The sequence below is a fragment of the Mesoplodon densirostris genome, chromosome 4 (genome assembly GCF_025265405.1).
Source record: "Mesoplodon densirostris isolate mMesDen1 chromosome 4, mMesDen1 primary haplotype, whole genome shotgun sequence".
Lineage (NCBI taxonomy): Eukaryota > Metazoa > Chordata > Mammalia > Artiodactyla > Ziphiidae > Mesoplodon > Mesoplodon densirostris.
Window position 1 is genome coordinate 42,037,994 of NC_082664.1, and position 18,405 is coordinate 42,056,398.

At 38.8% G+C, this 18,405-nt stretch overlaps 1 protein-coding gene across 1 annotated transcript in view; it reads right to left on the reverse strand.

Annotated features, from left to right (window-relative positions):
* SLC38A6 (solute carrier family 38 member 6) overlaps nucleotides 1-18,405 on the reverse strand; it is a 74,532-nt gene that overhangs the window by 55,720 nt on the left and 407 nt on the right. Inside the window, exons 2-3 of the mRNA XM_060096096.1 lie at nucleotides 17,317-17,447; nucleotides 15,462-15,535 (exon numbers count right to left, since the gene is read on the reverse strand). Of these exons, the coding sequence (XP_059952079.1) occupies nucleotides 15,462-15,535; nucleotides 17,317-17,447 (205 nt within the window). The remainder of the gene's footprint in view (nucleotides 1-15,461; nucleotides 15,536-17,316; nucleotides 17,448-18,405) is intronic.

An 18,405-nucleotide genomic window follows, 5' to 3' on the forward strand; every position in this document is an offset into this window, starting at 1 on the left:
TTAGAATTTTCTTTTTTTAATAAGAGGAGGGTGCTGTGATGGATAGTATTTCAAATCACTGCTCTGAAGGGTTTCAGTAAAAAAAAAAATTGGGGAGAACAAGGGGCCATTTTACTCCTTATTTATTTCCTCATCATTGCTAACAATTAAAATCTTCATAAGAGAATTGTCACCTTACTTTAGGAAGAGGAAGATAGGGGACTATGTTCTCTCTCCCAGTGAGCTCTAGGAAGGACCAGAATTCTCTTTGGAAGCAACAATTGGTGAATCCCAGTATCCACCTTGACCCTTTTTAAACCACTTCAGTGGCTTCTCACTGCCTCAGCAAAAACTCCAAGTTCCTTAGGATGTGACACTTGTCTATCTTCTCAGTTTCACTTTCTTCTTTGTACCTTATGCATAAATAATAGTAAACTATTTTTGGTACCTGAGTAAAATGTTCAGGATGTACCTTTGTATATGCTGGAATATTCTCTCTTGCCTTGTCTGCTAGTCAAATTGCTTTTTAGCTCATTCCTCCAGGAATATTTACTGAACCTCACACTCCCCACCTGCACCGGGACAAGGCAAAACATTCCCTCCTCTAAGCTATCACTATACCTTGCACATATTTAAATTACCACACTACATTATGAATTATTTGCTTATGTGTTTGTCTCCCCTTCTACATTATGAGCTTTTTTAAGGGAAGGAAGTGAGTCTTATTTACCTCTGTAATCCTAATAGATAATGAGTATAGAATGAATGAATGAACCTCTATCCTGGGCTTCAGTTCTAGAACCTGTCCATCTAGTTTTACTTCAAAGTCCACATATCCAAAACTGAACTCATTTTTATTTTGAACTAACATCTGCTGCGTTGTTATGTCCATTAATGACACTATCATTAATCCAGTGGCCTATGCCAGAAATCTGGGAGATATCCTCAGACATCCCCTTCTCCACATTCAGTCTAACTTCCCCACGTTCCTTAACCTGTTTTTTTCTTTTATGCTCCTGTTAATACCTTGTTTCAATCTCCCACTATTGGATTCTTAGACTTTTGTAACAGCCAGGCTTGACTACTAACCTACCCAGGCACTGTTAGTGCAAATTAGAGCTAGACAGACAAATGAGAAAGGCACTCCCTTCAAGAAGAAGAGAAAGAAAAGAGTTTCCATTCTGAACACAAGCATGAACACATCCTGAAGACAAGCATGGCCTGGAGAGCTGACTGTGCCTTTGTGAAAAGAACTACTCTAATCTGGAGGTGGCTCTTAGATCTGCTACTTGGTTGTTGTCGTGGGAATTCCCTCTACTTCTCCACTGTGCTAGATTCCCTACTTTTTTGGTACTCTTTAACTTCGGTAAATGGCATCCTGAATTGTTTATTAAGTAAGAGTGCACGGGAGATAATTTTTTGAGTCCTTACATGTATGAAAATGTCATTATTCTTCCCACATACTTAAATGATAATTTGGCTGGGTATAGAATTCTATACTGAAATCATTTCCCCCCAAAATTCTGAAGGTATTGCTTTATAGTCTTATTTGTAGTACTTCCTGGGAAGTCTTTTGCCATTATAGTTTTTGATTCTTTGTATAAGAATTTTGGTTTGTTTGTTTCTCCTCTCTGAAGCTTTTAGTATAGCTTCTTTATAACTGTATTTCTGATTTTTCACAATTATGCACTTTTTTAAAAATTAATTTTTATTGGAGTATAGTTGCTTTACAATGCTGTGTTAGTTTCTACTGTACAGCAAAATGAATCAGCTATACATATACATATATCCCCTCTTTTTTGGATTTCCTTCCCATTTAGGTCACCACAGTGCATTAAGTAGAGTTCCCTGGGCTATACAGTATGTTCTCATTAGTTGTCTACTTTATACATAGTATCAATAGTGTATCTGTGTCAATCCCAATTTTCCAATTCCTCCACCCTCCTTGGTATCCATACATTTGTTATCTATGTCTGTGCCTCTATTTCTGCTTTGCAAATGAGACCATCTATACCATTTTTCAAGGATACATTTGATATGACTTCTTTTACAATCATATTGCTTACCAGGAAAAATTCTTTCAATCTGGAAACTAATTTCTTTCAGTTACAAAAACTTTGCTTGTATTATTTTGTTGATAATTTTCTACCATCTAATTTTTTCTGTTTCCTTTTTGTGGAATTCCTATTATTTGCATGTTGAACCTCCTGGACTGATCCTCTCATTTTCTTATATTTTCTCTCCCATTTTCAAGTTCCTTGTCTTTTCCTCCCCAGGAAATGTCCTTAACTCTTTCAGCCCAACTACTAAATTAATTTTAAATTCGCTTTTTTACATCTAGGACTCTTATATTCTCTGACTATTCCCTTGTAATAATTTCTTGTTCTTGGTTCAACAATGCAGTATCTTCTTTTAGTTCTCTGAAGCTATTAAATACAATATTTTTTTATGTTTTCATCTGGTCTCTGCATTATCTCTGTTTCCTCTTTTCCTCTAAGTTTGTTTCTTTCCTTTTTTTTTTTTTAACAGACTTCATTTTTAGAGCAGTTTTAGGTTCACAGCGAAATTGAGCAGAAAGTACAGACAGTTTCCACATTCCCTCTAACCCCACACATGCATAGCCTCACCCCCAACAACATCCCCCACCAGGGTGGTACGTCTGTCACATCGATGAATCTACGCTGATGCAACGTTATCACCATAAGTCCATGTTTAGAGTTCACCCTTGGTGTTGTACACTCTATGGGTTTTGACCAGTATAGTATCATACAGAATAGTGTCACTGCCCTAAAAATCATCTGTGCTCCACCTCTTCATTCCTTCTTCCTCCCTAAGCCCTAGCAGCTACTGATTTCTCACTGTCTCCATAGTTTTGTCTTTCCCAGAATGTCACATAGTTGGAATCATACAGAATGTAGCGTTTTTAGATTGGCTTCTTTCACTTAGCAATATGCAATATTAGCAATAAGGTTCCTACATGTCTTTTCATGGCTTGATAGCTCATTTCTCTTTAGTGCTGAACTATATTCTATTATCTGGATGGACCACAGTTTATCCATTCATCTACTGAAGGGCACCTTAGTTGTTTCTAAGTTCTGGCAATTACAAATAAAGCTGCTATAAATATCCATGTGCAGGTTTTTATGTCAACATAAATTTTCAATTCATTTAGGTAAACACCAAGTAGTACAAATGTTGGATCAAGGGGTAGACTCTATACCTTTTCACCATGGTCTTCACCATTGTTTTGTTAACATGTTACTTTCAAAAGTACAGAACAGATACTCTCTCACATTTGGAACTTGCGTTTGGAGTAAGAGAAAAAGAGTCCAAAATAAACCTAAGATCTTTGGCCTGAGCAACTAGAAGGAAGATTTATTATTTAATTAGATGAGAAAACACTGGAAGATGTAGGTTGGCAGTGCAAAAATGGAGAGTTTGGTAAATTTGAGATTAATATATTAGATATCCAAGTGGAAGTATCATGGAGGAAGTTGGACATGAGACTGAAATTCAGGGAAAGAGATGCAGGCTAGGGGTATAAATTTTAGGGCCGTAATGAGCCCAAAAGTGTAAAAGAAAAGAGATCAGAGGAACACTGCCGGGGTATTCCAATGTTTAGAAGATGGGGAGATGAAAAGGATTCAGCAGAAGAAAAGAGAAGGAGTATTCTGTGAAACAGGAAGAAAAGCAGGAGAGTATCAATACTGTTTTACAGAGGAAGGTGTGATCAACTGTGTCAAATGCTGCTGACTAGTCAACTAAGATGAAGACAGAACTGACCACTGGATCTAGCAATGTGTTAGTTGCTGGTACAATAATTTCTGTGGAATAATGGGGAAAGCCTGAATGAAGAGTGTTTAAGAAAGAATAGGAGGAAGGGGAAATTTCTGGTATAGACAACTATTTTGACGAGTTTCACCATGAAGGCATAGGGCATACTGAACGAATGTGGAGTCATTTTTAAAATGGAAGAAATTATAGAATATTTGTAAACTGATAAGAAGAAAACAGAAAGGAACAAAAATGATGAAAAAGAAGAGAGGGAAGAAAGTGGCTGGAGTAAGTAGGTGAGAGCAGATGGGGTCATAGCATAAGTGGAGGGATTGGCCTCAGATAGGAACACAAAGAGTTCATCCAAAGTAACAGAATATATAGCACAGATGAAGATGGGTAGGTAGAAGTGGTAGCAAGAGCTTATAAAGTTCTTTTATGATTGTTTCTATTTTCTCAATGAAATAGAAAGTGAGAATATCAGCTAAGAATGAAATCAAGGAGAATGTGTTGAAGGTTTGAGAGAAAGAAGAAAAAGTCATCTCCTAGATAGCAGAGTAAGCAAGTGAATGAACTAAAGAAGTTAATAAAGGTTAGGTGATAGCATCACAGATCCACTAGACATTGAATTTAGCGATATTAATCTGCATGGTTGTGTCTTCTTCAGGAATATTCAACTGTACAGGTGCCTGTGTGAAGTAGGCAGAGTTACATTTAATCATGGTTGGAGTTTTGCCAGGGGAGTAGCATGATGAAAGGGAGGAGCAAGGGAGTGATTCTAATAATATACCAGGAAACTTCAACTGGATAAAGAGGGGAAATATGGACAAGAGAGTGAAGGAGAGTGCGAAGGTGGTAGATCAATGAACTCAAGTCCTTGGCAGAGGTGAAGAATTGCCATAGTTGGAGTACTTGAGGGAATTAGTTTAAAAAAATTAAAAATATAGTGGTTTTTGGAGGGTGAGATTCTTGAAAATGAGATTTTGGAGGGGATGCCATTTTGGTAATGACAAGATCAATGGTATGACCATGGAAATAAGTAGCTGAGGCAGGCCAGGAGTATGATCATTAGAAGAGAAGAGGTTAAGGAAATGAAAGTATTAGAAGAATTATCTACATGGATATTGAAATCATCCATAATTATGACAGGGGTAAAACTGAAGAAACTGAAAGGAAAGCAGAAGCTAATATATTCATAAAATGACAGAAAGTGGCTGAGGAGTCTATAGATGTTAACCATAAAGGGGGAAGTAGGTAGCATAGAGTTATGAGATTCAAAGCTGGGGGTTTAGGGAGAGGGAGGTGGTTGAAAAGTGGAAATGAGGCGTGACTAGGACACCTATCCCATCTTTAGGCAAGTATGAGGGACATGGAAGAGAAAAGAGTGGCCATTTGAGAGGACTACAGGGAAAGCAGTGTCCTCAGAGAAGTCTTAGGTTCTCTTAGAGTAAGAAAGTTAAGGAAATGTTCAGAAAAGAGTTGAGGACACAGGGTTTTACTGATGACTGACTATGCGTTCTAGAGGGCACACTGGAAGGGTTTCAGGAGTTGGGGAGAAGGGGGAGACGAAGTCAGAAAATAGATGACAAACAACAAGGTCCTACTGCATAGCATAGGGAACTAGATTCAATACCCTGTGATAAACCATAATGGAAAAGAATATATAGATGTATAACTGAATCACTTAGTTGTACAGAAGTTAACACAACATTGTAAATCAACTATACTTCAATAAAATTTAAAAGAAAAGAAAATGGATGACAGAACCATATGGAGTGAGTCTGGGAAATGAAGGATAACATAGGATTCTTGAAGTGACTGACATACATTGAGATAAGTGGTATAATGTCATTAATCCAAATGATCTCAAGGCAAATAATGACGACAATGCAGTGAGTGGTGGGGATCAAGGACTAGAAAGTAGGGACCTGACCAGATGCAGGCTGAGTTCTAAGACTCTGATTCCCTTCTGTTGACACTGATGTGGAGGCCAGAGGAGGGGAGCTCCTCATTTATTCCCAGAGCACAAAAATTTCCCCAAAGAATCACAACAAGTCAACTGTTTCTGAGACAGCAATATGTACAAGACTTTGCAATCCTTATGGGCTCTGGCCCAATAAGAACCCATAATAATAAAAGCTAGCATTTACCAAGGACCTGACATTTTATATACATTATTATATTTCATTCTCACAACAATCCCAAGAGAAAAATATTATCACTACCATTTTAGAGTTGGCAAATTAAGGCTAGAGAGATTAAGGTACCTTACATGCCGCCTCAGCTCCCAAGAAAAGTCCAGATAGATCCCAAATCCTACATAAAATCGAAAACAGCAGAATTTTGTGTGAAGAAATCCTTTACTTTCATAAAGATTAAAAATTCTCTTGCACTCCAGGCAAATAAATGAAGAAGTTAATCTGTAAAGACTTATGACAGCCCTTTCTCCAACCAATGAATTCAATCTGAGCATAATACTCCTTTATGACAGTCCAATAAACTGGGGAGAAAATTTAGCTACACATTATTATCTAGAATGAATATATATATATATATTTTTAATATAAAAAATTTGTTAAAGCCTACCTCCACAGAGAATTTTACAATCACTGAAGGAAATTCAATCAACAGAAGGCAGGTGCATCAGTGTATATGAAGAACCATGAGGAAGTTAGCTCATGGACCAAATAAGCTACAAAAATCAAAGAAAAAGAAAAAAGAAAGAGAAACAGAGCTTTTCACTTATATGCCCAAAGTTACAGAAAGAACAACAGAGAGTGTCAGAATTTCAATGTTAAATACAGATAAACTGAAGGAAAGCAAAAAAATTAGAATTATTTGGAAATCTTCATAAATTGAATATTACTTCCAAATAATTTAAATTAATAAAGCAAAACACTTTAGTTAACGAAGACATAATTGCCATGTAGTTGACTAATGTATTAATCTTTTAGTAGAATCCATGATAAAATAACATATGAAGATGTTAAATGATCACAATTAAGTAAAAATAATTTTTTTACACAAAGAAGCAAAATTCCAAAACATGTCATTAAAATTCCAGTCAAGTTTCAGCAGGATTTACAAATATACTCATTTAATGATCTTATTCCTGAATTTGGGATGTTGTTATGAACAATTTGTTACTTTGAGATGAATATCATTGCATTGTTTCCTAGTATTTTTATCTGTCCACACGTTCACCCAAGCCCCTTGAAAGCAGAGGCATATATTTGTGGGTTGGATGGCCAAAAGCATTGGCACAAGTTACAGCTATGAACTATGGATGCTAAATCAGTTTTGCATAAGAATCCCCCAGAGGACTTTTAAAAATATATTCCTGCATCCCACCTCAGATTCTTGGAATTAGAATCCCTGAGGCTTAGAAACCTCTGTTTACAGAACAATCTGCAGGTGTGTCTGATGCATAGCCAGATTAAACAGATTAGAGCTGTGGATTTAGAACTATGTTCTGAAGACAAAATACTCAAGAAATACCTGTGAGCTTCCCTCACCTGTTTCAGCCAGAATAATCCTATTTCTATCTATTTTATGTATCTATTTTGTTTCTTAAAGTCTGCAAACAAAGATCATATACGACAAAGTGAACCCACCCACATAAGAATTAAACTCATGATTTTGGAGTCAAAACTGACCTAATCCAAAAATAGACAAGACTAGGGACTTCCCTGGAGGTCCAGTAGCTAAGACTCCGCACTCCCAGTGCAGAGGACCTGGGTTCGATCCCTGCTCAGAGAACTAGATCCCACATGTCACAGCTAAAAACCCTGCATGCCACAACTAAAAGTTCCCACATGCTGCAACTAAAAGATCCCGCATGCCACAACAAAGATTGAAGATCCCGTGTGCTGCAACTAAGACCTGGTAAATAAATAAATAAATATTGGGGGAAAAAAGATTAGATTAGACAGATACAAAAACCAGGACTGGATGAGTGGGGGAAGATGGCGGAAGAGTAAGATGCGGAGATCACCTTCCTTCCCACAGATACACCAGAAATACATCTACACGTGGAACAACTCCTACAGAACACCCACTGAACTCTGGCAGAAGACCTCAGACCTCCCAAAAGGCAAGAAACTCCCCACGTACCTGGGTAGGGCAAAAGAAAAAAGAAAAAACAGAGACAAAAGAATAGGGACGGGACCTGCACCAGTGGGAGGGAGCTGTGAAAGAGGAAAGGTTTCCACACACTAGGAAGCGCCTTTGCAGGCGGAGACGGCGGGTGGCGGAGTGGGGAGGAGCTTTGGGGCTGTGGAGGAGAGCGCAGCCACAGGGATGCGGAGGGCAAAGCGGAGAGATTCCCGCACAGAGGATCGGTGCCGACAGGCACTCACCAGCCAGAGAGGCTTGTCTGCTCACACGCCAAGGCGGACGGGGGCTGGGAGCTGAGGCTTGGGCTTCGGAGGTCGGATCCCAGGGAGAGGACTGGGGTTGGCGGCGTGAACACAGCCTGAAGGGGTTAGTGTGCCACGGCTAGCCGGGAGGCAGTCCCGGAAAAAGTCTAGACCTGCCGAAGAGGCAAGAGACATTTTCTTCCCTGTTACCTGGTGCGCGAGGAGAGGGGATTAAGATCGTTGCTTAAAGGAGCTCCAGAAACGGACGCGAGCCGCGGCTATCAGCACGGACCCCAGAGACGGGCATGAGATGCTAAGGCTGCTGCTGCTGCCACCAAGAAGCCTGTGTGCAAGCACAGGTCACTCTCCACACCTCCCCTCCCGGGAGCCTGTGCAGCCCACCACTGACAGGGTCCCGTGATCCAGGGACAACTTCCCTGGGAGAACGCACAGCGTGGCTCAGGCTGCTACAATGTCGTCACGCCAGCCTCTGCTGCCGCAGGCTCACCCCGTACTCCGTGCCCCTCCCTCCCCCCAACCTGAGTGAGCCAGAGCCCCTGAATCAGCTGCTCCTTTAACCCCGTCCTGTCTGAGCGAAAAACAGATGCCCTCAGGTGACCTACACGCAGAGGCGGGGCCAAATCCAAAGCTGAAACCCGGGAGCTGTGCGAACAAAGAAGAGAAGGGGAAATTTCTCCCAGCAGCCTCAGGAGCAGCGGATTAAATCTCCACAATCAACTTGATGTACCCTGCATCTGTGGAATACCTGGATAGACAACGAATCATCCCAAATTGAGGAGGTGGACTTTGAGAGCAAGATATATTATTTTTTCCCCTTTTCCTCTTTTTGTGAGTGTGTATGTGTATGCTTCTGTGTGAGATTTTGTCTGTATAGCTTTGCTTTCAACATTTGTCCTAGGGTTCTGTCCATCCGGGGTTGCTTTTTTTTTTTTTTTTTACTTAAAATTTTTTTTTCCTTAATAATTATTTTTAATTTTAGTAACTTTATTTTATTTTATTTTATCCTTTCTTTCTTCCTTTCTTTTTTTCTCTCTCTCCCTCCCCCCCCCTTTTTCTTTCTTTCTTTCTACTTTTTCTCCCTTTTATTCTGAGCCGTGTGGATAAAAGGCTCTTGGTGCTGCAGCCAGGAATCAGTGCTGTGCCTCTGAGGTGGGAGAGCCAACTTCAGGACACTGGTCCACAAGAGACCTCCCAGCTCCACATAATATCAAACGGTGAAAATCTCCCAGAGATCTCCATCTCAACACCAACACCCAGATTCACTCACTGACCAGCAAGCTACAGTGCTGGACACCCTATGCCAAAGAATTAGCAAGACAGGAACACAACCCCACCCATTAGCAGAGTCGGCCTAAAATCATAATAAGGCCACAGACACCCCAAAACACACCACCAGACATGGACCTGCCCACGAGAAAGACAAGATCCAGCCTCATCCACCAGAACACAGGCACTAGTGCCCTCCACCAGGAAGCCTACACAACCCACTGAACCAACTTTAGCCACTGGGAACAGACACCAAAAACAACGGGAACTACGAACCTGCAGCCTGCGAAAAGGAGACCCCAAACACAGTAAGATAAGCAAAATGAGAAGACAGAAAAACACACAGCAGATGAAGGAGCAAGATAAAAACCCACCAGACCTAACAAATGAAGAGGAAATAGGCAGTCTACCTGAAAAAGAATTCAGAATAATGATATGAAAGATGACGTAAAATCTTGGAAATAGAATAGAGAAAATGCAAGAAACATTTAACAAGGATCTAGAAAAACTAAAGAGGAAACGAGCAATGATGAACAACACAATAAATGAAATTAAAAATACTCCAGAAGGGATCAATAGCAGAATAACTGAGGGAGAAGAATGGATAAGTGACCGGGAATATAAAATAGTGGAAATAACTATGCAGAGCAGAATAAAGAAAAAAGAATGAAAAGAACTGAGGACAGTCTCAGAGACCTCTGGGACAACATTAAATGCACCAACATTCGAATTATAGGGGTCCCAGAAGAAGAAGAGAAAAAGAAAGGGACTGAGAAAATATTTGAAGAGATTATAGTTGAAAACTTCCCTAATATGGGAAAGGAAATAGTTAATCAAGTCCAGGAAGCACAGAGAGTCCCATACGGGATAAATCCAAGGAGAAACAGGACAAGACACATATTAATCAAACTATCAAAAATTAAATACAAAGAAAACATATTAAAAGCAGCAAGGGAAAAATAACAAATAACACACAAGGGAATCCCCATAAGGTTAACAGGTGATCTTACAGCAGAAACTCTGCAAGCCAGAAGGGACGGGCAGGACATATTTAAAGTGATGAAGGAGAAAAACCTACAACCAAGATTACTCTACCCAGCAAGGATCTCATTCAGATTTGATGGAGAAATTAAAACCTTTACAGACAAGCAAAAGCTGAGAGAGCTCAGCACCACCAAACCAGCTTTATAACAAATACTAAAGGAACTTCTCTAGGCAAGAAACACAACAGAAGGAAACAACCTACAATAACGAACCCAAAACAATTAAGAAAATGGGAATAGGAACATACATATCGATAATTAGCTTAAATGTAAATGGATTAAATGCTCCCACCAAAAGACACAGACTGGCTGAATGGATAAAAAAACAAGACCCATATATAGGCTGTCTACAAGTGACCCACTTCAGACCTAGGGACACATACAGACTGAAAGTGAGGGGATGGAAAAAGATATTCCATGCAAATGGAAATCAAAAGAAAGCTGGAGTAGCAATTCTCATATCAGACAAAATAGACTTTAAAATAAAGACTACTAGAAGAGACAAAGAAGGACACTACATAATGATCAAGGGATCGATCCAAGAAGAAGATATAACAATTGTAAATATTTATGCACCCAACATAGAGGCACCTCAATACCTAAGGCAAATACTAATAGCCATAAAAGGGGAAATCGACAGTAACATATTCACAGTAGGGGACTTTAACACCCCACTTTCACCAATGGACAGATCATCCAAAATGAAAATAAATAAGGAAACACAAGATTTAAATGATACATTAAACAAGATGGACTTAATTGATATTTATAGGATATTCCATCCAAAAACAACAGAATACACATTTTTCTCAAGTGCTCATGGAACATTCTCCAGGGTAGATCATATCTTGGGTCACAAATCAAGCCTTGGTAAATTTAATAAAATTGAAATTGTATCAAGTATCTTTTCTGACCACGATGCTATGAGACTAGATATCAACTACAGGAAAAGATTTGTTAAAAATACAAACAAATGGAGGCTAAACAATACACTACTTAAAAATGAAGTGCTCACTGAAGAAATCAAAGAGGAAATCAAAAAATACCTAGAAACAAATGACAATGGAGACACGACGACCCAAAACCTATGGGATGCAGCAAAAGCAGTTCTAAGAGGGAAGGTTATAGCAGTACAATCCTACCTTAAGAAACAGGAAGCATCTCGAATAAACAACCTAACCTTGCACCTAAAGCAATCAGAGAAAGAAGAACAAAAAATCCCCAAAGGTAGCAGAAGGAAAGAAATCATAAAGATCAGATCAGAAATAAATGAAAAAGAAATGAAGGAAACGATAGCAAAGATCAATAAAACTAAAAGCTGGTTCCTTGAGAAGATAAACAAAATTGATAAACCATTAGCCAGACTCCTCAAGAAAAAGAGGGAGAAGACTCAAATCAATAGAATTAGAAATGAAAAAGGAGAAGTAACAACTGACACTGCAGAAATACAAAAGATCATAAGAGATTACTACAAGCAACTCTATGCCAATAAAATGGACAACCTGGAAGAAATGGACAAATTCTTAAAAATGCACAACCTGCCAAGACTGAATCAGGAAGAAATAGAAAATATGAACAGACCAATCACAAGCACTGAAATTGAAACTGTGATTAAAAATCTTCCAACAAACAAAAGCCCAGGACCAGATGGCTTCACAGGCGAATTCTATCAAACATTTAGAGAAGAGCTAACACCTATCCTTCTCAAACTCTTCCAAAATATAGCAGAGGGAGGAACACTCCCAAACTCATTCTACGAGGCCACCATCACCCTGATACCAAAACCAGACAAAGATGTCACAAAGAAAGAAAACTACAGGCCAATATCACTGATGAACATAGATGAAAAAATCCTCAACAAAATACTAGCAAACAGAATCCAACAGCACATTAAAAGGATCATACACCACAATCAAGTGGGGTTTATTCCAGGAATGCAAGGATTCTTCAATATACGCAAATCAATCAACGTGATACACCATATTAACAAATTGAAGGAGAAAAACCAAATGATCATCTCAATAGATGCAGAGAAAGCTTTCAACAAAATTCAACACCCATTTATGATAAAAACCCTGCAGAAAGTAGGCATAGAGGGAACTTTCCTCAACATAATAAACGCCATATGACAAACCCACAGCCAGCATCGTCCTCAATGGTGAAAAACTGAAACCAATTCCACTAAGATCAGGAACAAGACAAGGTTGCCCACTCTCACCACTTTTATTCAACACAGTTTTGGAAGTTTTAGCCACAGCAATCAGAGAAGAAAAGGAAATAAAAGGAATCCAAATCGGAAAAGAAGAAGTAAAGCTGTCACTGTCTGCAGATGACATGATAGTATACATAGAGAATCCTAAAGATGCTACCAGAAAACTACTAGAGCTAATCAATGAATTTGGGAAAGTAGCAGGATACAAAATTAATGCACAGAAATCTCTGGCATTCCTATACACTAATAATGAAAAATCTGAAAGTGAAATTAAGAAAACACTCCCATTTACCATTGCAACAAAAAGAATAAAATATCTAGGAATAAACCTACCTAAGGAGACAAAAGACCTGTATGCAGAAAATTATAAGACACTGATGAAAGAAATGAAAGATGATACAAATAGATGGAGAGATATACCATGTTCTTGGATTGGAAGAATCAACATTGTGAAAATGACTCTACTACCCAAAGCAATCTACAGATTCAATGCAATCCCTATCACACTACCACTGGCATTTTTCACAGAACTAGAACAAAAAATTTCACAATTTGTATAGAAACACAAAAGACCCCGAATAGCCAAAGCAACCTTGAGAACGAAAAACGGAGCTGGAGGAATCAGGCTCCCTGACTTCAGACTATACTACAAAGCTACAGTAATCAACACAGTATGGTACTGGCACAAAAACAGAAACAGAAAATAAAACAGAAATATAGATCCATGGAACAGGATAGAAGCCCAGAGATAAACTCACACACATACTTTTGATAAATGAGGCAGGAATGTACAGTGGAGAAAGGACAGCCTCTTCAGTAAGTGGTGCTGGGACAACTGGACAGGTACATGTAAAAGTATGAGATTAGAACACTCCCTAACACCATACACAAAAATAAGCACAAAATGGATTAAAGACCTAAATGTAAGGCCAGAAACTACCAAACTCTTAGAGGAAAACATAGGCAGAACACTCTATGACATAAATCACAGCAAGATCCTTTTGGACCCACCTCCTAGAGAAATGGAAGTAAAAACAAAAATAAACAAATGGGACCTAATGAAACTTAAACTTAAAAGCTTTTGCACAGCAAAGGAAACCATAAACAAGACCAAAAGACAACCCTCAGAATGGGAGAAAATATTTGCAAATGAAGCAACTGACAAAGGATTAATCTCCAAAATTTATAAACAGCTCATGCAGCTCAATAACAAGAAAACAAACAACCCAATCCAAAAATGGGCAGAAGACCTAAATAGACATTTTTGCAAAGAAGATATACAGATTGCCAACAAACACATGAAAGAATGCTCAACATCATTAATCATTAGAGAAATGCAAATCAAAAATACTGTGAGATATCATCTCACACCGGTCAGAATGGCCATCATCAAAAAATCTAGAAACAATAAATGCTGGAGAGGGTGTGGAGAAAAGGGAACATTCCTGCACTGTTGGTGGGAATGTGACTTGGTACAGCCACTGTGGAGAACAGTATGGAGGTTCCTTAAAAAACTACAAATAGAAGTACCATATGACCCAGCAATCCCACTACTGGGCATATACCCTGAGAAAACCATAATTCAAAAAGAGTCATGTACCAAAATGTTCATTGCAGCTCTATTTACAATAGCCAGGACATGGAAGCAACCTAAGTGTCCATCATCGGATGAATGGATAAAGAAGATGTGGCACATATATACAATGGAATATTACTCAGCCATAAAAAGAAATGAAATTGAGTTATTTGTAGTGAGGTGGATGGACCTAGTGTCTGTCATACAGAGTGAAGTAAGTCAGAAAGAGAAAAACAAATACCGTATGCTAACACATATATATGGAATCTAAGAAAAAAAAGAAATGTCATGAAGAACCTAGGGGTAAGATGGGAATAAGGATACAGAGCTACTAGAGAGTGGACTTGAGGATATGGGGAGGGGGAAGGGTAACGTGTGACAAAGTGAGAGAGTGGCATGGACATATATATATATATACTACCAAACATAAAATAGATAGCTAGTGGGAAGCAGCCACATAGCACAGGGAGATCAGCTTGGTGCTTTATGACCACCTAGAGGGGTGAGACAGGGAGGGTGAGAGGGAGGGAGACGCAAGAGGGAAGAGATATGGGAACATATGTATATGTATAACTGATTCACTTTGTTATAAAGCAGAAACTAACACACCATTGTAAAGCAATTATACTCCAACAAAGATGTTAAAAAAAGACCAGGACCGATGGACATAGAGTATTTGTTAATGCCAAAAGAAAAACCTTATGAAAGCAGTTCCATAATTTATACACTTTTATTTATTTCAACTTAAAAGAACTTATTCAATACATGACTGAACTGCATAATAAAGTTTCAAATGGAAAAAACTCATACACATATGAGGGGGGCAGAGACGGCAGTAGTAGATCTGAGAAGGTGTTCTCGAGGAGATGATCACCCTACTAGAAAGATGACCAGCATGAACACCTGTCTACAGCTTCCCCATAACACAAGGTCTGGATCCTTTAAACACCTTTCAGATGCTTCCCCTAATCTAACCCAGAAAACTATGTCATGTGTTGTGGAGAAAGGCAGGGAAGAATGCTGGTTTCCTCCTCCCATTCTGTCCTTGGATATTCCCCTGTAGGATTGGGTCTACATATCCTGACCTTTTGAAATTCTCCATTTCAACCATCCTACCTAATAATAATGTATGTCCGCTGGAAATTTGAGATTTGAGACAGCCAATCCAATGTACATAGATATAATCACAATGGGCTACTTCATCAAATGAATCAGCATAACATTTTACTCACCTGTCTGAATACACAAACTAAGCAGGAGATGAACTGAGTAAGAAGCCAGGAGAGCGACTATCAGCAGCAAGAAACTAAAATATAAAACAGCACATGGTCAAATCACCCCCAAATTTCTTTTTTATGGTATCCCATTAAAAAAACAATTATTTTTTCACATTCAAATGCTCACAGGGACTGCCTTTAAGTAGTTGGATTATGGTCATTAAAGAAAGTAAGAAGATACTTTCTATATTTACCAAATTTTATATAAACGAATATGTAATGCTTTTAAAATAAAAATCAGAAAAAAACCAAAGTTTATTTAAAACGACAGAAGAATTTCCTTCTTTAGTGCTCTTGTCTGCTGACTGCTGGTTTAGCCATTCAGTTATCTTGTAATACATCCCTTTTATGACTATTTTTTCCTATTGTTAAGTCTAGAGAGAAGTTTCAGTTGTGAAATCTCATTGTCTTCTGTTTTCTTTCCTCTATCCCTCTCCTTCCAAAGATGTGTACCTCCCTATAATTTTGAATTAACACTGCATTTCCTAGCATCTATTAAACACACACTCACCAAACCAAACCAAACCAAAAAAATACAGTTAACACACTTCTACTGACACAATTTGAAAAATGTGCAATGTAATAATTGGGGTCCTCTAGCCAAAAGTATGAAAAGAAACAGCATGCATAATCCCCTACTTATTCTCAGGAAGGTACTGGCAGGACAAACTTCTAGAGAGCTGTCCCCAGTGGAGCGCTCCCGAAGTTGAAGAAATTCTATCTTTGTAGTCCACTTAATACTTGTTAATAAGTAGCAAATCTGAGAGGTGAAAGTACACTTGTCAATTGATGTCAGAGACCTCACAAAGTAACAGTTTGGCATCACCAAATGGAAACTGTGATATGATTCAGAAAGCACCCATTCAGTGGTATACTTCTGCGTGTAAGACGCTGGAGTATAAAATGTGATTTTTCAAAGGGAACTAAGAAATAAGTCCCATGATTATGTCTTGCCTAAGATGTCACACATAGCTTTGAAGTTTTAAAACTATGGAAGTCCGTGAATACATCCCATAATAAAAGCAAGTTGGTTTGCTAATCAAGAATTTCAAAATAAAAGCAAAAATGAACCTAAATGAGACTATGTATTTTATTTTTTTTTTGAGACTATGTGTTTTAAATTTCCTAGAAAAATAGTTCTGCTTCTACTGACAAAACAAACTTGTTCATTCTATTAAGCATGGTGCTAGATGCTAAGGATAAGGTCTAGTCTTAAAGGATTTCAGGGTTTAGTGGGGAAACTCACTTGCAAACAAATCATTATATTATAACAAAAGAATAAATATACAAAGTACTATGGAAGCACAGAAAAGACAGGAATGTCTTCTATCTTGGGCAAACTGGTATATGAGCTGAGTCTCAAAAGATGAGAAGGAATAAGCACAGAATACATGTCTAGCCTCAGAAAGTGAAACAAGACTACTGAATGGTAGGAAGAGAGAAGGAGATGGAGAGAAATGAAAGAATCATGTGCTTTATTTACACTCACAAAATCGCTATTTATAAGTAATCTGCATGGCTGATAAACTTTGATACTTTGGCCAACTCGACACAACAAACAAGCCACTTCTTAAGGTTATAAACAAGTGTGGATCAAGTTTCCATTTTTAAAAATTAGCCACACTTTGGTTGAAAAATACAAATTATGTAGCATCCCTCCAAGCTACAGACTAGCAACAATACAAGAGTAGGAGGAAAATGCTAAAACCCCAGAAATAACTAGAAATTGTATAATACCAGCTTCTGCCACCTACCTCTTCTCAGTGTACTATAAAAATGAAAAAAAAAGTAAAATAAGAAAAAAACTCACCTAAATCCAAGGATACCAGTATGAGCCATAACATAAGCTAAGCCAAGGATGCCACTTCCCATGATGGCATTCATCAAATTAAACACTGAGAAACCAAATGAAACACCTGGGGATCCCTGTCTGTGAAGTTCCTGTAAGCACACAAATTGAATAAAGTGTTTGAATGGTGAAGTTCAAATTTCCTTCAGAAATGACTGACAGGTTATAGAGAAAGTCTCTTACAAACCACAGGCATCATGTGACATACTAGCTGCTCAACCAGCACTGGTTTCCTTTCCTTCCCTTCTCATCGCTCACTAGCTCCAGGAACCTAGTTTCCTGGGAAAATCATTGCCACCTGCACAGAGACCCGGTAGGCTTCAGGAAGAGCCATGACTAACCAACCTTGTGACTGCAAAAGATGAAGATAGGGTAAGACGGGGTGGGGACAGAGAGCAGGCAGATGGCCTCAAGCTCACATGATTACTGAATCCCTGAGTCAGCTTGGAGCTGCTGTAGACAACTGTTGCTCCCCAATTAGTAGGACTGCAAAACTAATCTCCATTTATACACTCAATGAATTAAGTCTGCCCAACTGGAAGGATGGTCAGGAATGCCATGCAATGACGATATAATAAATAGAAGCAATTCACATTGCTCTGGCGAGGATACCCCCCAGAAAACACTCTCCCCTAAAATAGCATTCGGGAACAAAGTCCTAGAAACTGTTACTGCCCTGGGACTTGAGTTAAAGAGCCGAAGTGCCCACTGCACAGGCTTTAGGGCCAGGGAAGTGCTACATACTTATTACCAGGACACCTCCGCTCCTTCACGGTTAAGGATCTTTGTATTAAGATGTTTACAGGTCCCCAGTGACTAAGCCGAGAAAAGAAAAATCTTGTGACTCTTGCAAAAAGCTCACAAGACTAGTGGAGGAAACGAGAAGCCGACAAAGATACTAACAAACAGCAGTGAGTTACATAACCGCGGGGCTGCTCCTCTGTGGGGTCCCCAGCTTCCACCCGCTGCTGCACCTCTTCCACCTGAGCCTGCACCTTTATTTCAGCTTCTCTTTCTAGGACACCTTAGGCTATCACATTCATGAACTCC